The sequence below is a fragment of the Falco biarmicus genome, chromosome 6, assembly GCF_023638135.1.
Source record: "Falco biarmicus isolate bFalBia1 chromosome 6, bFalBia1.pri, whole genome shotgun sequence".
Classification (NCBI taxonomy): domain Eukaryota; kingdom Metazoa; phylum Chordata; class Aves; order Falconiformes; family Falconidae; genus Falco; species Falco biarmicus.
In genome coordinates this window covers 85,180,682-85,204,388 of record NC_079293.1, presented here as the reverse complement: position 1 = coordinate 85,204,388, position 23,707 = coordinate 85,180,682, and the positions used below count along the sequence as shown (strand labels likewise).

General features: G+C 39.8%; 1 protein-coding gene across 1 annotated transcript in view; it reads left to right on the top strand.

Moving 5' to 3' along the window:
- PLD5 (phospholipase D family member 5) overlaps positions 1–23,707 on the top strand; it is a 192,955-nt gene that overhangs the window by 103,493 nt on the left and 65,755 nt on the right. Inside the window, 1 exon segment of the mRNA XM_056344682.1 lies at positions 18,245–18,413. Coding sequence (XP_056200657.1) covers positions 18,245–18,413 — 169 coding nt within the window.

Genomic DNA, 23,707 nt, shown 5'->3' with positions numbered 1-23,707 from the left:
TATTTGGAGGAATGTCAGCCAAGGCCTGAAGGATTAAGGAAAACTAGGAAAGGGAGTTACATTGCAACATATTTTGGCAGGAATGGCAAATCCATTAATTGGCAAAGGGATGCTGCCTTCAGATTGAAAGACTTTTAGGAATGCATTGTAAGGTAATTAAGGTAAATGAGGTATGGACAAGTATTCATCAAAAAAATTGTGATGAATTGTCAGAAAACAGCTTAACAAGGAAAGGGCTAATAGAATGGAAACTATCCAGTCAAAAGAATATTGTAAATGATTTATTTCTCATCTGTTCAGTACTCAGAAAAGCAGGGAGAACCCCGTTTACCACAGACTTGCTCTTGACCCTTTAAAGTAAGTGAAATTTTGTTATAAATTTCCCCAGACAGAAAAGTTAAGTCCTGTTCCTAAACAACTGTTTTAGCTAAATTAAAAGAAATTCTTTCAGTCTTGGTTTTGCACGAGGTTACTCCTGTGGCCAAGTTGTTCTTCACCACGTAGTTGTGCTAGCATTAGAACAGACCAGACAATATGCCTGTGTTGTTGTATCAGCATGTTTTTAAAATTATTTTGAGAACTCAAAATTGCTTGTGATAGTTCTGTCCTCTCACTTTGTCTTGTTGTAACTTTTACTGGAAATGGCATCCTTTAAATATCATGTAGGTATCCCAAACCTCACCTTGTGTACTGAAATGCAAGTTAAGCAGAAATTGAGAGCTGACGTGCAGAAATTTATCCATAAAAAATATTTTTTAAGAATATATTAAAAATTAAAATTTTAAAAGTACCTCAATTAAAAATCCACCCCAGTCAGGCAGAGTTTCTCCTACTCCACATTTCTAACACTGCTACCCTTTTAGCGGAGTTCCCCATCTTGTCCTTCAGCAAAATTGGGATTCACAATTAGAATGTTTCTGTGGGTAATTACAGATCTGGGAGATACAGTCACACCAAACCAAGCAAAGCTCACAGCACAGCTCATAGCTGTGCCAGGTAAGGATGTTGATACCTGCTTTTCTAGGGTGAGCAGTAGAGGGAAAGCAGCAGAGCTGAGCTGGAAGCTTTTCTTTGCATCTGTCTTAATCACCATATCAAGCACATGGCCAGGTGTGTGTTTTGTGCTGTCTGTGGAGACTGTGACAGGAAAGAATGCAAAGCTGAGAGAGCCCATAGAATGAGCAACTCTGTAAAGAGAAAACATGATTAAAAAAAAAAAAAAATTGTGTGTGTGTGCATCCACTGCTGAGGGTACTCCCAGTGGATCCTGGCCTTTACAGCAGATCTTAAACAGCTTTGAATGGCTTTTTTCTACAATACTTTTGATCATCAATAAATATTTAAACTTGACTGTTAAAAACGTTCCCTTGCAATTTTCATTCCTTGCAAATTAAAACAGTTGCGATTCTTCTACATACTAATTATTTGTTCTTTTTTTATATGCATAAAATCAGGAGGCACAAAAAAATGCTGGGCCAAAATTAACTAAAGTTGGGTATTAATGAGATCAAATAGACAGTTAATGGGTTTGAGAAGTGAACTACTGTAGAATCCTTTATATGCAAGCTGTGTTGGAGGTTATTTAAAATGATTAAGTTAGAGCTCAGTTCTGTTCCAACTGAACGTTTAGAAATTTTGTTATTCACTTTAAGGAGGCCAGTTTTTTCTTTCTTTTGCTTCACCACAGTCCACCATGTGCCTGCTCAGGTGAGGGCCACGTGGGCATCCATGGAGGCGTACAGTTTCCATAAAGAGTTGGCTTGCACCTTGCAAGGCAAGAGGAAACCCATCAATTTTGTGAGAAGCCTTTGCTTGTTGGTGGACGAATAGGAGAGACAAAGCTGATACTTTGTCACTGCCTTTCCCTCCCCCATCACCATTAATATAAACCTTTTTTATAGTCACTTGTTATCTGTAGCTTTGTCCCCACTTCTGTCTTTGGAGCATCAGTGATGGGAGCTTTGTTTTGAAGATGCTGTGCAGCTCAGCAGTTACTCCTGTCATTTATTAGGAATCACTGGGGCCAAGAGACAGAGACATACTTGAAGACTTTTGTCCTGCCATAGCATCTCCATTGATACGCATAATTTGGTTAAAGAGAAATAGGTCACAGAAATTCTTCCAGGAGAGATTTTTATAAAAACATTTATAACGTTAGATGTGGTACATTTAACATATGATGATGCATGTGATAAACATGAGATGATGCAATATGTACCCTAAAGATCTTAGTCTGGAACTTCTAAGAAAGTTGTGATAACCTTCCACCCTATCTCTAAAACAGAGGAATTATGCTAGGGTGGGTGGAACTCCTGAGAAGACTGGCATAGAGCAAAGCAATTCCTATCTCCAGATATTGCCGAGTTTAAATCAGATGTTTCTATCCTGCAATGGGAAAATAAAATCTCAGCAGTGTAGACCTCTCAATCCTTTTCCTTTAGTAAGCTTAGGTAAATTATTTACCCTAAGATGCTATAGGACAGTCTATGATAAGTATTAGAAACAGAATAAGAAAAGAATGAGTGGTAGTTTAGCCTGTATGGGTGCTGCAGGCACCCTCAATTAACTTACCTTTGGTTACATTAACTGAGAAAGTATTGGTCCAGAAAATACTGGAGATGGGAAAATGAAATAATTTTGAGTTTTTTTCATAGGAAAAGGAATAGTCTGACTACTAAGTAAACAATAAATGTTGGGGGGGCTTCCCTATTTTGGATTAAGATAAGATGGCTTCATATCCAATCACTCTGTGTAAATTAAGAAAATAGAACACTTTATATTTCTCTGTCCTTTAACTTATTTTTATGTAGAGATTTCTAGCTGCAAATGTCCAAGCCCTTTTATAAGCACTGGTGTTGAACTGGAGTACAGTAGGAAATGTTTTTGCTTTACTTTTGGTTTTATGTAATCTACCTTTCTTGTCTTACAGTTGTTTTTGTTCTGTAATAATTTAATTAATAAATTCCATTATATCATTTGATGTAGCGAGTTTTCCACATCCCATCTATATTGCCTTCTTTAAAAAAAAATAATTTACTCATTATAATGTATGATTAAGTCAAGTAAAATTCTTTTCATCTGTTGTGATGAAAGCATGGTCTCTTTGGGATAGGTTACTTGAAGTTTTATGCTTTCCTGGGTAGAGTTTGTAAGTTAATAGCTACTATACCTTAAAAATTAATAAATAAAAAATAATCCAAGCCTGTAAATTTAACTTCAGTGTTATATAAAGTTTTAGCACCAAGATGTTGGAAAAAGGGATAAAAATTTCTCATGATTTTGTAAATGATAGGTCGTACCAGACTCATATAATTCCAATGATAAGGTGATAGGTTGTATCAGACTAATATATTTCCCACAATAAGGTAACGTACTACTTTATCAAGGTAAGGCAGTTGGTCTGCCCTGTATCAGTCTGAGCAAACCATTTGGTGGATGAGAAATTTCCACAAGGGAAGGCAATAGTGAGTACTGTAAAATCATGAACAGGTACGGTATAGCAGTGTTTTTCAAGAACCACTGATCCTCAAGATCACCATTCAATATTTTAACGGATCCTCAAGATCACCATTCAATATTTTAACTAGTGTATTTTGTGCTCAAAAACTAATTTAAGAAATACTGTCATTAATAGGAAGAATATGGTAATTCTGCAAAAAAAAAAAAAAGGGTAATGTAAAGACAAGAGGTGATCTTACGGTCTGGATTTACAGAAAAGTTACTTAATATTGCAAAGCACAAAAATCATTCGTTTGCAGATGAAAAGCAAGAATGGGTACTACAGATGAAGAACTGGTGGAGCCTGGGTACTAGGGCAGGGAACTTTATCATTAACATAGGCTGTTTGACATTTAATGGACTAGGATTAAATGAAAAGCTCTGTCAGGTTTCTCAGGTTACTGTTCATTTGAAAGTGTTGTAAAATATCACTAGCCTTTGTCATGGAATCTTTATTCCTAAATTTAATTTTTCCTTCACAGCAGTTTTCTTGTTGCCTTTAAAGAATTTTCAAGTTCTGTAGTAATGACTTAAGGAAATGGCACTGTGTTTTTGTCACTTACTCAGAGACAGTGTGTGCAACCAGCAAACCTCTTCAAGGATCGTAGTTTGCAAATCCTACCGTTATAAATGGGAAAATAATCTTGAAAAGTTGTTGAGATAGACTATGTTTGATGTTAGGTAGCAACAAGTATTCGGGCAATGTTGATGTCCCTTATATAAAGACATAAAACCTTTTGCATTCATACTTTATTGACAGGCAGTTTCTTCTGCTTGCTTCAGCTCGTGCTTTGGTTATTTCATCATTGTTATTTCATCAGGGAAGAGCATGAACTGGGTGGGATACCCACTCTTGGGCTCAGAGAGTTGTGATCATCAGTACCAATTCAATGGGGGCAAATGTGAAGTCTTGCACCTGGGTTGGAATAACCCTGTGCGCGCAGTTAAAAGGCAGCTTTGCAGAAAAGGATTGGGGTGCTTTGTAGACAACAAGCTTGAGTATGAATCAGAGGAGGGCAACTGCATGCTGGGCTTTATTGGCAAGGGTGTAGCCAGCAGGGCAAGAGAAATTACTCTTCCCATTTGTTCAACATCTGTGAGACTACATTTAGAGTACTGTGCCCAGTTTTGGGTCCTCCAAGACCAGAAGGACGCTAGAGCAGATCTAATAAACAGTTCCCTTGAGGGCACAGAGTACAAGCAGAGGCTGAGAGAACTGTTTAGCCTGGAGAAGGAGAGATCTTAGTGCTGTCTATAACTAACTTATGGTGGTTACAGAGACAACAGAACCAGAGTCGTCTTTAGTGTGCACAGTGACAAGATGCCACAGATACAAATTGCAGCACAGGCAATTTCAGTACATGGCTTGGGATTAGTTTTCTCCATTGTGAGAGTGATCAAATATTAAAACAGGCACCTGGAGAGGATTCTGTAATCTCCATCCTTGGAGATACTGAATACTTTGCCAGACAAAGTGCTGAGCATCTTGATCTAAGAGGACCTGCTCTGAGCAGGAGGTTAGACTAGATGACCTCTAGGGGTATCTTCTAACCTGAATTATTTGATATTGCTGTCTGCTGGTTTTGTTTGCTGGAATGCCAGTTGAAGCTCCTTATTTCTTTTTACAGTGGTGTTCTTCCTTATACTTATGAGAGTTTATCATAGTCGTTTATGTTGGAAAAGACCTTTGAGATTATCAAGCCCAACTGTTAACACAGGACTGCCAAGCCCACCACTAAACCATGTCTCTAAGCAATGCATCTATGTGGTTTTTAAACACCTCCAGGGATGGTGATTCCACCACCTCCCTGGGCAGTCTGTTCCAGTGCCTGACAACCCTTTCCATAAAGAAATTTTCCCAATACCCAACCTAAACCTCCCCCGGCGCAACCTAAGGCCGTTTCCTCTCGTCCTGTCGCTCGTTATCCGGGAGAAGAGACCGACCCCCGCTGCCTATGGCCCCTGTCAGGCGGCTGCGGAGAGCGATCAGGCCCCCCCTGAGCCCCCTCCTCTCCAGGCCAACCCCCCCAGGTCCCTCAGCCGCCCCTCACAAGGCTGGTGCCCCAGCCCCTGCCCCAGCCCCCTGCCCGGCTCTGGACACGCTCCAGCCCCTCCACGTCCCCCTGCAGTGAGGGGCCCAAAGCTGAACACAGGGGTCCAGGGGCGGCCTCACCGGTGCCCAGCGCAGGGGGACGGGCACTGCCCTGGTCCTGCTGGCCACGCTGTGTCTGCTACAAGCCAGGGTGCTGCTGGCCGCCTTGGCCACCCGGGCACACTGCTGGCTCCTGTTCAGCCGGCTCCTGACCAGCACCCCCAGGCCCTTTCCCACCAGGCGGTTCCCAGCCCCCTGCCCCAGCCTGTAGCGCTGTGTGGGGTTGCTGTGACCCACGTGCAGGACCTGGCACTGAGCCTGGTTGACCCTCATACAACTGGCCTCGGCCCTTCGGTACAGTCTGTCCAGCTCCCTCTGCAGAGCCTCCTGCCCTCCAGCAGATCAGTGTTCCACTCCAGCTTGGTGTTGTCTGCAAACTTATTACTGAGACACACCTGTGTCTGCCTTCCCTAGAATTCAGTATGGCATAGATGGTTCTTGCAATCTCCAATATCTTTTCTAAGTTTAATTCTGGGTCTTTCAGTAGGATTTCTTCAAGTTGTTTGTTTTTTGGTTTTTTTCTGCAGATCCCAATCATGATACAAGGTCTTATCAGGGACTGGTTTAACGCCTCAAAATTGCTTTTTGCAGACTTGCAGTATTTTCACCTTTTTGTCCTCTCTGCTTCACAACATTTCTCATGTTTCATATTTCATTGAGTTTATCACTCCTCAGATTCTGTGGTTAATCTGTTCTTGGATTAGTTGAAAATAATAATAAAAGATCCTCAGAAGCAGCTTCGAGAGAAGTAAAACTACCTCAACTGTCAGCTGTTTTGTTGGAATGTGTTGTTTACAGTTTCAGAAAAGGGTTGTGAAAAGATTTCTCTTGAGCCTGTTACACATTTTGGCTTTTAATTGGTCTGTTTCTTTAGTCTTGGTGTCTTTTTGTTTTGTTTTACTCTTTGAACTTCACAAATTACAGCAGTCAAGCAGAAGCAAGGAATGACAAAGGTCTAGTTTAGTCAGTTTTCTGACTTAAATATGTGAATAAAGTAACCGCTGACTTTAGAGCCTCCTGAAGCAGACATCACTAGAATTTAATTTGAACCAGAAAATATATGATCTGAACGCAGAAAATAAATATAAGTGATCCAGAAATGCCCTTTCCTCAGACTGAGAATGGGAAAACCCTTTTTCAAATTTGTGAGATTATACTGGATTTTTAAATACATATTTTGGTTTCTCATGGGGATATACATACCATTTTGGTTAACATTTGATTTTAGTCACTCCTAGGCAGTATTCCAACTGTAATTTAACTAGATTTTCTATCTTTATACTGTTTAAGAGAAGCAGTTCCTTAGGGTAACTGTAATAAAAGAAGACAAAATTGCTTAGAGATAGATGCATTATTTCCATCAGGCAAGATATAAACAGGAGCACAAAGGGAGTATTAATGCCATTGTGAAGGGCATTGGTAAGTTTTTAATCTGGAATACTCTGTGTAACTGACCATCAATAGTCAAGAAGGTTGAACTCATGTTGAGTGTGAGACGGTTCTAGGAATCTGTTTAATAAGAAAAAACTTGGCTGTGCAGGGTGAAAGCTAAAAAGGGAAATGATTGTCATCCATAAAAATATCACAGGAGAGAGAAATTCCAAGGTGGGATCTCGGTTGCTGAGGATAAAGGATAGAGCAGGTAAAAGGATATCAAGTGAAGCAGGTTTCTGCATACAAAAGGAGCAAGATAAAAAGTATTCCAGTGTGGCAAGCGGTGGTAAAAACCGTTTCTTGTTCTATTACCTTCTCCTCATCTGGATAATTTAAGAATAAAACCGTACAAAATGTTGCCTGAAGTAACAAGGAGAGGGACTTGATCACCCAGGAAACCTTTTCCCTTTGAGTTCGGAAGTTCTACTGAAGTTCCTACGTGCTGTTCATGGCTTACTGTGTTACCACGTAAGCTGCTTGAAGGTAAGGTAACCACGTTTTTAAAACAATATATCTGGTTTTCTGTCTACTGCAGCTAAAGTTAAGCTGCAGCAGACTTTCAAAGAATTATCGTTAGAAATAGTAATTAGAAGTTTTAGTTGTTACTGCTGTGCTGCTTGTTATTGGGAAGCTACCAAGAGATCCATAAACCCCCTTAAAAACAAACAAACAAACAAAAAACCAAAAAAAAAACCCCACAAACCAAAACAGGCCCATGCAAAACAGCCAAATTAAGCTTGCCTCATGCCTCTGTAAAGAGTTTGAATGATGACAACAATTTAGGCAGCAGTACTTAAAAGTCTTTCCCTAGATACTGTATACTGTCAGAGGAGAATTTGAGAGGCCCGTGCTGCTACGTCCTAATGCAGTAATTCCTGGTAATTTACCAAACGTGGATCCCACTGTGTTTGTTGCTACTGTTAGAGTAACAGGGAGTCCCACTAATGAAGAGCTTTCAGTCTACCTATACAATTCAGATATGGTGGAGGAACAGGACAGCATGCACAGAATTGTCATGCAGGTTCAATAACAATACTGTATTTTCTGCCAATGAAGTCATTTGGAAGAGATTTAATGAGTATAAGACTGACCAGAAGGAGCAAAAACAAAGCAAAAAAGGTCATCTAGGATGTAATATACAGCAGAAGAGGGCAAGGGGAGAAGGAGCCAGGGGAATGGAAGAATCCAAATTAGAGAATAACTAGAGCAAAAGATGGGAGGGGGGGAAGATGGCACATGGCTAGAGCAAGCTGTTCTGTTGCAGAGAATGCCCAGGAAAAAAATACAAGATTCAGGCCTTTGTCTTTAGAAAGCCTAATGATCCCCATAAAAGGACTGTGCTGACTCCACTCTCTGGCTTCTTCCTGGTATTTCTTTTCTCAAGAACAAGGAGAAAAAAAAATCTCCCAAGAATGAACAGTTCATTGAAAACAATGCAGTTTGAGGACTTACCAGCAAAGTTTAAGTTCCATTGTATAAAACATCATCAAAATGAAGGGTAATTGTGAGAGAAATTATTTTTGTTCCCTGTCACAAAGTGCTCTGCAATGAGCTGGAATGAAGGTATCTGGGAGAATGAGCATCTGGGGAGAAAACGAGGGAGGGAAATGCTGAGAACTAAGGGAAATGAAGAATGAGGTTGTGGCAGTCAAAGAGAAGCTTTGACGGGACAAACTTGTTATGGTACCTGAACTTAGGCAGAGGAGATGTGAACTCTTGAAGTGCTGTTTTGACCTCAAATAAATTTCAGCCATATGCCAACATTGATATGCCATCCTTCTCCATCGGTGTATTTTTTCAATAAGATCTCAAGGCACAATGTTTTCCCTACATTGTCTTTAAACACTATTGTGAAATCACAGTCTAAAAGGAAGTTATTCTGGCAGGTGATAAGATGCTAAAAAGTTTTGTAGCATGTTTTAGACATGTTGACGACAGAGGCATGTCACAGCCAAATTTTAGAGCTTCCTGTCACGGCTCATTGTACCCTAACGATAGCCTAATGGAAGCGTCTTAAGAAAGCCCAAATATAAACAAGGAACAGATAGCAATTGCCGTTCTTAGTCTGTGTCCATTAAATAGATTTCACACACATCTCCAAGGCTTTTATCTGTTGTGCATAAAGAGAGCCATGAGCAGAACTGCAACATTTGACCTCTGTATTCTTGTGCCTTCTTGTATATGAAATTCAGCTAGTGTACTCTGAAATGAATAATAATTAGTGTCTAGAGATACTGTTGGTTTTTTGACATAAAAGTGCCTCAGTGTTTCATTTGAAAGCAATTTTTGAGTATTTCAAACAAGTGATTGTTCAGTGAATAAAATTTACTTGAACCTGAAGGAACTTGTTTCTGATCAAAACATAGGAATTATCCTGTTAAAAAAGGGTGCAAAAAGTTCTCACAGCAAGCAAAGAACTGCAAGAATCCAAAAATGTGGAGTATGATGCCTTTTTCTATTGATCATGAGTATTGAAATGTCAGCTCCCATCAGAACGTGGGGAAAGCCAGAAGAGTGCTATGTGAATTTGGTTCAAATAATGTGGTTTTGACATCTGTAGTGGCCTTATCAAAAAATGCAGGCACATTTTTGCATTACTTTAAATAGTAAATGTATTTATCTGAGTAGTGAACTTTTACATTAGTACGAATGCTGTGGTACATGTCAGTTCTGATTACTACCTAGACAACATAGGGGAACTTCAAGAGCTGCTGACACAGGCTGGATTTAGATACTGATGATCTAGTGCTCATTGGTTCTTGCAAGATTTCACCTGAAGTGAAATGATTAAATGAGATAGTGTTTCCTAAAATAGAACTTTGTTCTGCCTCTTGGAAACTCAGACGTAGGTGTCACCATTGCAGCCCTTCCCTCTAGCAAGTAATTCTTTCCTCCTGGAATAAAGCACTAATTCTCATGGATGAAGATAAAAAAGCTGGAACCATAAAACATAGGATTTTCATTGGGAATAGTGTATTGGTTTTCTGGCCTTAATTAAGTCTCTGGTTAATCTGCTGTTAATTTCTGTATTGGGTTCTTTTCATGGGCCAAATTCATATACAAAATTGAAATTAGAAGTAGTACAATACCTCTATCGCACCAATTTTAATTTTATTTTTGTTTTATTTATTTATTAAATAATTTTACAATGGAATAAACAACCTTCATTTCAGCATCCTATTTATGGAGCAAGGGGCAGTTGATAAGGATTCTTTTGTTACAAGCCTGCATATGTAATAGTGGAGGGAAAAGATCAGTATTGAGCTGGACTGACCTGCTGCAATGGTAGAAAATGCCTATGTTTGCATTAAAGATATGAGAATTCCGAAGGAAATCAATAAGGCTACATACAGTCTCAATGCTAAGTTGCACTTAAATGTTGTTTTGAACTGAGGCAAATATCAGTCACGTCCATACAAACAAGTTACGATCTTTAATGTTTGCTATTTTTTTGTGTGTTTTTCTTTCCTTCCTATGTCTGTGCTCCTTTGCCATTTGATACTTTCTATGACTGCTGTCTTAGCTCCAGTATTAAAACGGTCGTGGCAGGCTGGATTGAATTTCTGACTAAGGTTCAGACTTGCTCTGGCACAGGGGAAATACCATCCCCGGTAGGTTGAAAAGACACTGGAAACCACCTGGTCAGTTCTTTCCCTCTTTTGGATGCAGTTTTGCCTTTGAGAACTGAAAGTCACATCTGAAATACAACTGTGTAAATTTCATTTTATCACCTAAAATACGTTGAAATAGAAATCATTCAGAGGTTTAACCTTACGGGTTTTTATATAGTGGGTGCTTCACTTGAAACGTATGTGCCTGTGGTATGTTACAACATAAATATTGTTCTGCTTGTCACTTGAGGGAAGCTGAAACAGTAGGATTTTATTGTCGGTGTGCTCTTTCTGAAGTTGATGGTATGAGAAAGAGGAAATAATCATTTTCTTACATAACAATCCATGGGGCAGTCCAAAGAGAGGAGGTATTACTGGAGTACTTCTAGTTACTTATTCTGGAGGCCCAGAGAATTGAGTTTAATCTTCAACTGGTAAAACCCAATGTTGTTCCACTGACTTAACTGCTGACTGAAATTCTTCTGTTTTATACTGTACCAACCAAGAATCTGGCAGGTAAGATCTGCCAAGCTTGATGGATGCATTGTGCACGTCTGCATGCTGTATTTGTCTTGTAGACATCGTGGTGAGTAGGCACAAAAACAATTACATGGGAATAGCAGTAACAAAGTGATCTCCAAGTTGATTGCAGAAAATATTAAAAGCCCGAAGTGGCGAGGAGTTAAAATATGTGTTGATATATAGTTAGCATACTTCAGTTGCTTCTGTGGACTGATAAGAAAAATTGAAAAGAGACTAAGTGCAAAGAAGGGGCAGCCCTAGAAGGGGAAAGATGAAAGGCAACTTCTAATCTGAGGCATTAGCTGAAGAGCTTAAGGCTGGAGTTCAGTGAACACTTGAAGTTGGCAGGGCTGTTTATTGCCACTCTTGAGCCACAGCCACCTCCTGCAGCTGCATGTTTAATAGGGTCAGGCCACTCACTTGGCTGAAGGAAACTGTGTCTTCTGAGTCCAGTCACAGATGGTATGCGCAGAATTTAGGCCACCAGTTAGATCTGTCAAACTGTTTGCAGTAGGTGCAGGATGGCTTAACCGACTCTGGCTACATATTACCTAGCAAATTGCTGTGGGCCTTTCTTGTGTCAGCGTGCCCTGGTGGCATCCACGCTGGCCCAGGTGAGAGCAGTGTGACTGACGAGTGGCTGACAGACTGCTGTGCTGAAGAGCAGCAGCCCAGGACCAGCATGTGCCTCCCTGGCTTTAGGCAGCACAGCTGGAAGGAGCACTGCCTGGTGCACCCTTTAGCTGTAGCCCTTGTCCGTTACAGGATCCCACACGGCAGTCAAGTAGTCCCATCTATATGTGTACTATCACTGAGCCTGTTAAACCACTTCCCATTTATCTCACCGGGTTGCAATTCACATGTCCAGGGACAGGGAAGGTAGGAAATCCGCTTTAGACCATCTAGCTGGGAGGTTTTTACCTTTTTACCCTTGCATCTTGTGGTCACCAGGTTCTGAATCTAAAGACGATCAAGAGATGAATCCTCCTTCGAAACAGACTGGCGCCATAGTCTCTCAAATTCCAGCAGAGTTTGATTTCTTAAAATAATAACAGTTAATGTGCTTATTGCAGTGTTTCATCATTGAGTGCATGGAATCATGTGGAAAATTTGTACTCACCAGGGAGGCACTGAGAGCAGCTTTTCAGTTTAAACATCACACAATTCTGCTCTATCCCGTACCCAGAAATGTGCAGGTAAAGCTCTGTACTGGAGCGCGGTGCTGTATGCCTGCAGAAAAATATATATAACACCATAAATAGGAACTTACCTGCCTTCGCTGCAGATCTAATTCAAAGTGTAGTCTTAAACCAAGCACTCGGCATCCCAAGATTTTGTCTCTGGAGATCAGTCTTCACGACTGAAATTCAAAAAGCAGACGAGTAAATGTCAGCTGAGTTTTTGTAGCGCATATACTTGGGAGCATGCAGGCGTACAAACACTGGCCATGTGCCTTGCCAGTTGAGACCACCGGTGTCAGTGGACTGTTAGAGAGCTTGTGATCTTCTCCGTTAGATGCTGATAACCTGGGTGCTTAGTTGGAGTTCACAGTCCGTTTAAAATTCAATCCTATCTGCTCTCCATTTCACTTTTAACCGTTGTGTTCTTTCGTGAGTTTAGTGGGTCAGAACTTTTATTTACAATTGAAATCAAGAGCATATGTATGTGGTAGCTAGCAGATTTTGTAACTTCTCATACTGCAAGAATTTAGGTAAATATTACATACAATGCACAGTTTACATTTTTTTTTTTACTGGCTATACCATGTAAATATCCAAATACCCTGCATACCTTTATTTTCTGGAGTCTGATCTCAAGTGGAATTATAGCACTTGATCTTCCAAATCCTGCAAACCACTGACTGTAAGGGGAATATCCAATATAGTCATAAGTTGTGCTGTATTTTCTATTTATTTTTTTTTTTATGGACACTTCTTACAGGCACAGAAAAGAGGCTTGTTCTGCATGTTCTTGAAACAGTAATTATACCCTGTCTAGAAGGATATTTCTTAATCCCTTTCAGAAACGAGCAGGAGCTGTGGTTCTGTTGAGGAGGTAAAGTGATGATGGTCTTGGCCAGGATGACAGCTGATGAGTAGATCTGAGGGAGAAGAATGGTAGGAGTGACATGATGGAGAGGGAAGTGGAGGGCTTGACGTGGTGAACACCTCAATGGAAAGCACTGGGCTGAGAAAGCTGCAAGGTTTTGAATGGATATTAAGATGCTGAGGTCCTTCAGTTGGTGGTTCCAGGGTTTCTGGCTGAAGAAAGAAGAGGGGCTAAAGAGGGTACTGTAACTTGGACCCTGTTGTAGAGACAGGACTCGTGCATCTTGCCCAGTCCTCTCCCCCTGTCCCCCCCCCCCCCCCCCCCCCCCTTTGTCTGAACTATAGCAGGTTTATGAAAAAAGATAGCATTTGCTTATCTTTTATTTCTTTGTCTCATACAAATCATTGCAATGTTTTCTTACCATGTTTCTTCCCTTTAATGGTGAGTAAATTCAGGTGTTGTAGAGACACTGAAGTGCACGTGACCAGATTTTCTTTGCTGTATATGATTCTGCACTGAGACAAACTGGAGTGAATAATGTTCCACAGCTTACCATTTTAATACGATGTGAAGTTGGATCAAAAGAACTTTTATACTTGTGTAACAGTTACAGCTGAACTTTTCAACAGACAGAGCTATAATTTTTTTGCTAATAACGCCAAGCTTATTCAAGGGGCGGACTTACAGCCTCTGCCTGTTTTCACTGACATAGCCCTCTCTCTACTCTACTCCAGATGCTCAATTAAGAGTATCTCTGTTTCCTTCAGAGGAAAAAAATTGGTGCAAGATCAGAAACAAAACTTCTTGCTTTCTGACCAAAGAACTGTCAAAGATGAAGAAGAATCCTTAGCCTGGGACAGAGTTCACTTGGAATTGCAAAATGCAAGTCATGTAGCGGAGCTCAGGAGCATCTTATTATTGAGGTCAAGGTCTGTTCTTTGGTAGGTATTAAATGCCATTATACTGCTTAGCACATTTCTGTTAGCTTAGAGGAGCTTGCATCTCAGCTCTGACCCTGCCCCTCTCTATAACTTCACAGAAATCACGTAACATTACTTTCAGGTTCCTCAGCCTGTGTGAGGTAGCCTTGAGAATATTCAGCTGTATAGCCTGTGCTGGCATCAATCGGATTAAATACTTGGAGCACCATGAAATCAGGGAAGGCAAGGCCATCTCATCCAACAAGTGTAAGGTTATCTGCTAATGATTTTGAGCATAGGAAAAGTCTGTTTTAATCACCACGCTACGTTTGTTCTGTTTTGCTTTGTTATTATGCCATTTTTGCAGAATAAATTATGTCACAATGTCTGATCTCTCTCAAGGTCTGTGAATGACTTCTCTCCTGGAAGTTTTTGTTAGACCATATTTTAAAAACCTCTTTGTGGGTCATATTGGAACAAAAATGAGAGCTAAATTTAGCTTTTATTGATGGAATTGGGGCTTGCGAACTTAAACTTTTGCACAGAGGTTTTAACAAAGCTCTTCTTGATGATAAACTGGAAATTTGCTATTGTGCCAAAGGAACAGGGAAGATTATGAAGGCAAAATCACTTAGTTTAGAAACTTGAAGGTTGACTTTTTTAAACTTCAGAGCTTGATGTTGAGTTTTTGAGTGGGTAGGGGAATAGATTGCGGTTTTTTGGCAGAATCAGTTCATTATTAAAGGGAAGCCTGTACTCTGAAAACAATATTTTATAGTGTCCTAGCTAGATGAAATGTCTTTGTCTGCTAAAGAACATGTAGTACTTAGTATGTGGTTAAACAAAAGACTGGGAAATATATTAATAGATAATATCTGTTCTGAATAACAGGTTCGCTAACTGGAAAGCATTTGGCTTCTATTACACAACCAAACCCCAATTATAAAATGGCAGGAGCTGTGTAGCCACATTCCTTGTTCAGTGCTGGTGCTGGAGCCTGCTGAATGGTATTGCAGGTTGAAAAGCTGGAAGCTGATCTCCTGGTGATGGGCAAGTTCAGCCCAGCAGTCAGGACAAACTTCCTTACCAAGATGCACCTTGTCCCTGAGAAGGGCCCTTGTAAGAGGGAAGAGAATTGCCCAGCAAATTTGCCTTGCTCCTTCCTTTGACTAAGTAAATGGTTTTAATCTGTGGAACAGGAGGAAGAGCCCAACTTATTTTGCCTATCTTGATGGTATCTGCACCCAAATGTATATATAGAGCAATGGCCTACATCTGCAGCTCTTCCTGCATTACACTTTGAGGTATAGCTTCCAGCAACTTCTGAAATCTGGCTTTATAACATATAGATATTACATTTCCCCCTACTTTGGAGCTCAACAGCGTGAAGTCAACACAACAGAAATAAGCATGGATGTGTTTATCTGGCTCAGGGCCCTAATCTCAAATATAGTACGGTAAGCTTCTTGGACTTGGAGATACTTGAGATAGTCAGAACCTGACTGGGCAATGTCGTTGACCCTGTTGTAACAAGGTGGGTTGAGCTACGTGGTCTCCAGCTCATCCCAGCCCTTCTGTGACTGTGACAGGGTTACCTGTTTGGCAGCTCTCAGCTTGCCAAAGACTGAGATCGGAAGAATGGAAGTTGAGCTGATGCCTTCCAGCGAGACAGCAAGTCAGTATGGCACGTGGGAAGCACCGCTACAAGCCACGGGAAGGGACTGTGACACATTCAGTCCCATCAGCTGTTTTGTGGGCTCCTGTGTGTTCATTTGCGTAGGTTCAACCATAAAACGCTGTGCATGTTGGGCAATATTCTAATGTTGAGAAATTTTGGTCATTTTCGTGTTAAGGGAGTTCTATGCACTTTTAAATTCTAGCTAAATCGGAACCGTATTTGATAGATTATTTTTTGAGTATTCATTCAATAGGAAATATGTATTTGGAGAATATTCAAAATAACTGTCCTGTATCTATGTGTGATCATGTAGGAGATGTAAGAGGACAGAAAGACATAGATTCATTTCTTATCTTTGCCACCGGATTGTTGGGTTGGGTTTTTTTTATGTCCTTGGAGAGATCACTTTGTCATCTGTGCTTTGATTTCTTGCTCTTTGAATGTGAACATCCTACAGTTCTCCATAAAACACCTCCGGGAACATGAGGGGTGTTAAGAGCTAAAATGTGATTAGTAATGTTAACTACTGAAAAAGAACTAACCAGGCTTTCAAGGGATCTAACAAAAGTTTTATTAAGTTCTGTAACAGGATTAGATGCAGCAGAAGTAAGCCTAAACCCTTGAGTGTTAGTAGTTTCTTTTTAAAAGTGTGGCATTGCTAATAGACTTATAAGGGCACCAAATTTTTAGGGCACTACTTACTTTTAAAAGTTTGTAAACAAGGTAGGTAGAATGTTTTAGAATACAATATACTTTGAAGAGATTAGAAATCAAGTTGTGTTTTTAACTTTTTAAAGTTAATTTACTGGTGTTATAGCTGTTACTGTAATGCAGTTAAGTTTATTATTAGTCAATACAATAGTGTTCAAAGTTTGTTGTGGAGAATGTTATCAGCAATTGTAGCTTAGTGACATGTATGTTGCTTGACAGATTTTAGGGAATAAGAGAACATACTCGAAAGTTTAAAGGAGGAGCTGTGCCTGTTCTAGTGTCGGGGGGGATTTTTTTGCCAGGCTAGGAGAGTAAAAAAGCGATGGTCACCACAGGTTTACTTTATCACTATTCTTGCTGGGTTTTCTTTACACTGTTAGAGTTCTAATCTTCAGGGTTTTAATGGGTTAATTTCACGAATGTCATATTCTGAAATAGCTGTAAAAGTTTCCATGTGACCCTGTAGGATTAACTGAGTTAATAGAAGATACTGCACTAATCTGTTTTTCCAACAGTCAAAAAGTATACAATTCCCATTTACACTAGAGGTTTGTATTAATGATTTACTTTTAAAAAGTTTACAAAATATATTCGTATTGCTGGAGTTGATAATTAATGCTATTAATGAGTACAGAAGCAGTCTGGGAATACTTGAGGTACTTGGATACGATGAAAAGCAATATTCTCCCAAGTCCCTACTGCAGCTTTCCTAAATCTGGTTTGTACAATTCACAGTAAAAGTGGCAGATGTTGGGGGCACTTATAGAAGTGCCACTTGGATAAGTTGAAAATTTCATCTGTTTGCATAGACAGAATTGGGTAACTCGTTTGACTTTCGTTTATTTTTAAGATTTCTCTATGGAGTGTAGAGAGAAGCTTTACCTGCTGCAATTTAAGGAAACGTAGCAGTGAGGCAGTATGCTGAACGAAACGTGCCATTGCCCTGAAGCAGAGGGGCATGCTTTGAACTGTCAGCTTACTGCAATGGTGTTTTAGCTTCTCGTGAATGTATGCAATGCATGCATTTTGTATAAAACGGACAATAAGATCAAGGAGCCTTCCAAAAAGAACAAGAAATTAAAAGGGCGCAGTTCTTCTTTCTTAACCACTGGATCCCAGTTACAGCCTTACACAGGTAAACAAAAATAGAAAAAACAGGTAGCTTAGAGCAGTTGGAAAGGGAGGATTCATATCTAGAGACTGTGATGTATTAAAACGTCAGCTGTAAAAGCAGGCCTAAGGGAATGCCAAGGAGTGTGTGTCTTGGCACATTGCTTAGAGAGAAAAAGAAATTAAATGCCAAGATGAGAGTGGCAAAGCAAGAAAAGATCATTTCATTCCTCCCATCCTCACCTTAAGGACTGTTTCCCACCTATTGTGTAACACAAAGCAAGCTTTTCCATGTTTAAGCTAATTTTGCAGAGCTTCAAAAGCTTAATTGGCTTTGCTGCATTAACAGGAGGTCATTTCCACATTTTATTGTTTTGGGAAGTGCAGAGCATGACAGTCAGCAACCTCCGAGCGAGTTGCGGGGTGGCACACTGCTGAGAGCCTCTGGGAGCAGATGTTGAACCACAGCTCCAAAATCTGACATTCTTTACAATTTGGAACTCTTGAATAAAGAAAAGTGCTTTTGTTAAGTGGTTATTTTTTCCTTATCTATTCTCAGGGTTGCTCTTGTGGAAAATATTCCTGAAGGGATCAACTATTCAGACAGTGCACCATCCCATTTGTCTCTTTTCCAAGGCTGGATGAATTTGCTTAATATGGCTGAAAAGTCTGTTGACATAGTATCTTCCCAGTGGGACCTCAATCACAGTCATCCATCAGCATGCCAGGTATGTTCTAGCCTAACAAAAGGGTGGGACTTTAACAATCTGTTCTTCTTGTTTCACGATGAATTTTTTAGACCTACAGCCCTTCCCTGTAGCAGACCTCTCTGGGTAGTCCAAAAAACCATTTTCTTATGGGGATTTTCCTGCTAACACAGTAGCTTTCTGGGAGTGGTGGAACACTTGGACTAGATAACACATTGAACACCTATTCATATCACTTCCATCTTAGGAAAGGATTTCATTGGGTAATCTTAAGAAACCTGCAAAATTGTACCTGTATTAACACATCCATAATTTGGGGCGATCCAGAATTCTATACACCTATTTTCTGTTTGGTGCAACTGATGAAGTAAAAGAGCAAGCATGTGGATTAAGTCTGCAGCCAAATAGATGGACAGAATCGCTCTTACAAAGAACGATGTAGTATCAGATGATTTATCATACCTTTTCAAGATGAATCTTGGGAGGGAGCCATATTCAAGACTTCTGCAATTAAGAGCAATAGGAAAAATCATAAATCATAGCAAAAGAGGTAGACATGCGTTACAATAATGCTGTGCCAACAAACGCTTCCATCTTGAGAGCAGTCATCTTAGAAATATGGTAAAGGCAGGTTTCCACTTAGTATCGCTTGTGAAACTAAGGTATCAAAGAATCGATAGGCTGACAGTATCTCCTCTTTTACACCAAACGGATTCTTTGCTGAAAGCAGCCACTCAGCTAACATGAAATGGGTTTAGAAATGACAGCCAGGTAACTGTAAGGAATCTATTATACTATTCCATGAACATTTCACTTTCCTCTCTAGTTCTGTTGATGCTGTGCAGTAAAAAAAAATGCCTTTTGGTAAATGATAGGCAGAGACGGGTATTCCGAGCAACAAAGGTAGTACTGCAAATAGCCTGTGTCTTCAAGTATGAACTGGGTTCTCTTCTTTTGAAAGAGGCTGTAGCCTAGTTGAATGGCATATATTAACTTTTCAGAATAAATTTGCCGCATGTCCGTTTAAAAGAGGGAGAATCTGAGGTGCGCAGCCAAATGGAAAATGCAGTGTAAAGCCTTCCTTTTAGCACGCTTACAAATACTGGAATGTAGTTTGTGAATGCATTTATTAAGTATCAAAATATTGAGATTTTTCACAATGTAATTATGCAGCTAAGCTTTATTTAAATTTATCATCTAAGAAACCTCAAACCCATGTACTGTCATTCAAGCAGAGGAATTCAAAGGTATAGTGCCTTAGATGTTTTTAGGATGTGCATGAATTGGCATGTGCATGAATCTTTTAAAGGTGTTTTGTCTGGGGAAAAAAAAAAAAAATCAACATGTCATTTTCCTCAAAACCAGCAGAGCCTAACAAAGCCCAAACAGAGGACAAAAATAGCAAACTGGAAGTTGGGATTTGAGTAGTTAAGCGTCAAATCCATTCATTGCTCCACATTCTTATGCAAAGTAAAAACTCAGGTATTGCCAAATGTCAGAGAAGGAAAAGGAAGAAGAGACATGTAAGTGGATTTGCTCTTTCATCCTCAAATGGACTGTTAAAGCCAGAAAAATGAAACGTTTTTCATAATATTCTATTCTAGTTATCTGTTTCTGCCTGCTAGTAGTCTTACAAAAGTGAGTAATTACTTCTATTTAAAGGCAATTAATATTCCAGTCATTTCCTCATTTGCACTGCAGTGTGGGCTTGAACAGCTGATAGATCTTTCTGTCAGGCTTGTCTATTCATGCTAAACCACGATACTGTTATTGGCCAGTCTCATTGCTAAAGAAATTGCCAAGAGGCAGCGATTCTTAGCAAATCGCTGTCCCAGAGAACGTATACAAAGCTCAGCATGTGAAAGGGAAAGGGAAAAACTTGAATCGTTACATCTGCTTTCTCCACCTGTAAAATGAAAGTCAAATTTCAGAGGAGCTTCAATCCTTGTAATCTGGTGATTTTCTAAAGTAGAAGTTGAATGTCCTCAAGTCTACAATTTGAGTTCAGGGAAATTTGCCCCAAAATAGCAGAAGCGTTACGAAATGGAAGGGGATGAGTTGCAAAACTTCCAGGTAGCACGGTGCTTAGTAAGTCCTAGTCATTCCTTGAACAATTCTTGTTTTATGAGAAACTAAGGACATATCCATTTTCCATACGGACCTGTGTCCTGCCGTATAACTAGCAATTTCCATTTTATGAACATGCGAGGCATATTGCAAAGCAAGGCTCTCTACAGGAACACTTCAGCAGACATGGATTTTTGAAGGAGAAAAGCTGAGTAGGCTAGATTGCTTGCTCTTAATTAGTTACAAGGATTAGCTGCATTCTCTGTATATGTGTTTGTGTACTTTTAGGCACACATGCATGCACATATATACCCACATGTATGTCCAATATACATATTGAAGAAAAATACAGCAGGAAATTCAGCAATTTTATGTACACATATACATATGTGTGTGTGTGTGTGTATATATATATATAAAAAATTGCAGAACTTCCTGCTTTATTTTTCTTCATTTTTGTTTGCGAGTATGGTACCTAGTGTCCTTGACAGCTGCCTGTCAGCGGTTTGTTGTTATAAATCTAAATAAGCAGTCGTTGCTGCCTGAGCTCTCCAGGTCACAACTGCTGTGCTCAGCCATCTGAGTTCATCACTCCTGCTAAACTGGGAGTCTCCAAACGCTCGTGATGCTGCAGTGCATCTGATGTGCTTCTACAGCTTAAGCCATCACGTAAACAAATATGCATTTGGCAAAATACTGAGTAGGCTTCCTCCAGCTTTTCTCATTCAGAATAAAACTGTGTTTTGGCGACACTGGGTTGTCATCTTCATGCATGCATTTCCAAGATAGCAGGGTGGTTGTCATATAGAGGCTTTGCGGTTTTTTCTGAATGTGAACATGTGACGACTCCTGTGGCAGTCTGATGTTTAGAGATATCAGAGGACAATGGAAACACAATTTTTGAGGATAGCTTGTGATTCATTTCCAGTGAAGAGAGAGATGAACATAAGATCGTGCCAGTTCCGTGATTTTCATAATTCATTTCCTCTGGCTCATCTCATGTTTAGAAACTTTCATTTAGAGTGACCTTTTATAGTTCCAGCAAGTCCTTCCTCACGAATTTCATTTCATGTTTCACAAATAAGATGTCATGACATTATGGTTTATTGATATTGCCATAATCATGGCACAGTTCTCCCTGGATGGCTATTTGGATGACAATAAGGTGATTGAAGGGTAGATCTGCATCTGATTGTTACAATGATCACATAAAAAAAGAAGATGGTTCTGACTTTATCTCAGTTTACCTGCTTATTGTGCAGCTCCCAAATGGCTTGATGGGAGAAGTCTCCCACTCCATCTGATGGTGACCTGCAAGCCGGCTGTCCAGCTTCCTAACGAACCTGACAACTCATGTGTCACTCAGACATGCATTGCCCAAAGATCTTAAGTGATTCCTTTGGTAGAACAAATGTTAGTGCCAGAGCTTAAGTACCCATCCTTGACAGTAATTAAACAACACCAATAATTACAAAGAAAAGCACATCTCCAAGCCTAACAGCTCCCAGCAGAAATCAGCTACCATCAGGTGTAGAGATTGCAGTGTGTTTTCTTTTGTGTAAGCTCACCTGTACACAAGCATTTCTCCTTTCCAGGTGATGACATCTCCTAGATGCAGCTAGTACAGACTAAGGCATAAAAAAGAAATTAAAAAAAAAGGGAGTTTTTAAAAGGAAACCACATTGTCTGCCTTTTCATTATCTGTTTTGCTAGAGGAATTTGAGGAGAGCATTTGAGCTTCTCTGCTCTGTGGTAAACATCAGAAGTCAAAGTTAGGATTTCTTGATTTATTTGCTCTATTGATTTCTGCCACTGTGCTATGATTTTTAGTGATGTTTTATAGATGCACCCAGAGGCTTGATCATAATACAAATTAAAAAAAATATTAGTAGAACTATACAGAATAAATCCAGAAGAAAATTCTAGAAGTAACTACTTTTATTTCTGTGGAAAGAAAAAGCTAAGCATTGTCTAAACTGTAGGAATCTAAGTTACTGAAGAGCACAATAATTCAGTTTTAGAGTACTTTAATAAATACAGCATTTTTATGTTCGTATCTGCCCTATTTAATTTTTAATGAGAAATGCATGCTGATAAAGACAACAGCAGGCAAGGGAAATCAGCCAGGCTAGAATCAGCCTACTTAGTGACTTCTAAGAAATTGCTTTGGAAGCTATTTCAGGGCCTTTTGTTAATGATAACTTTCTTTTTTAAAAAAAAAACCAAAAAATCACCAGGTGGCTACGGCAGGTACAGTTGGGATTGATGTTTCAGGTATCTGGCAGTTTAAAACTACCATCGGAATGTCATTTGTTGATGTGATAAATACTTTTTTACATCCTACGTTGTCTTATTTCAGTAGGTTTTTCGAAACAGCCCAGTGAAAAATGCAAGACGCTGTTTTATCAGGCGAGGCAGGTTGCTGGTGGTATCGGTTGATGAAATGCAGGCCTGGTATAAGGCAGCAGGCTGCGGTTTCACAGCACTTGGCTGTGCTGTTTCTCAGGCCTCACAAGCTGGGTGTCTGGGAGTTATTCCTATGGCTGTCACGTAGCTGCGCAGCAGCCTGGTGGTGTCTCACAAAGGGATTGTGGTCTGAATGACAGCAGGAGGGTTTGTATTCAGCAGAAGCATTTCAGATGTGATGACAGCAGTGGCAAAACTCTTCAGACCTTCTGTCCTGTCTGTTTTTTCCTTTTCGTAGAACAGAACAGTATAAAATTGCAAGTAAACATGTCAGAAAGTATAGAAACTGAAATTTTAATATTAAAATTAATACTAATAGGGAAGAAGGCCAGGTTCTTCAACAATGAAGGAAGAATTTCTACTACCCTACTTTACTATAGTACATACAGATTTTTAAAAGCAAGTTGTGGATTTTTCATAGTTTTTTAGAGTATCTAGCTTAAGCCTTGGTAAGCGTACGAATGCCTGCTGAAAGACGATGACACGAGAGATTAGAGGGAAGGAATTCTTTCCAATTCGGGCACCGGGTAGTGGGTTTTGGTATACCTGTATGAACACGCATACTTGTGGTGAGTGCACTCCTAGTCTTAACCATCACTACTTAGAGATGCTTTAAGTGTTTTCTCAATTTGAGGTTTTACCGTTTATAAACATAATTGGATAAAAAAGGATATTATAAATGCATAGCTTGTGGTGTCCCTGATTAGATGTATTTTCAGAGGAGATGTCTTCATTGGGATGCAGGGCTGCACTGCAAGTGATCTATTCACCCGTAGGATGGG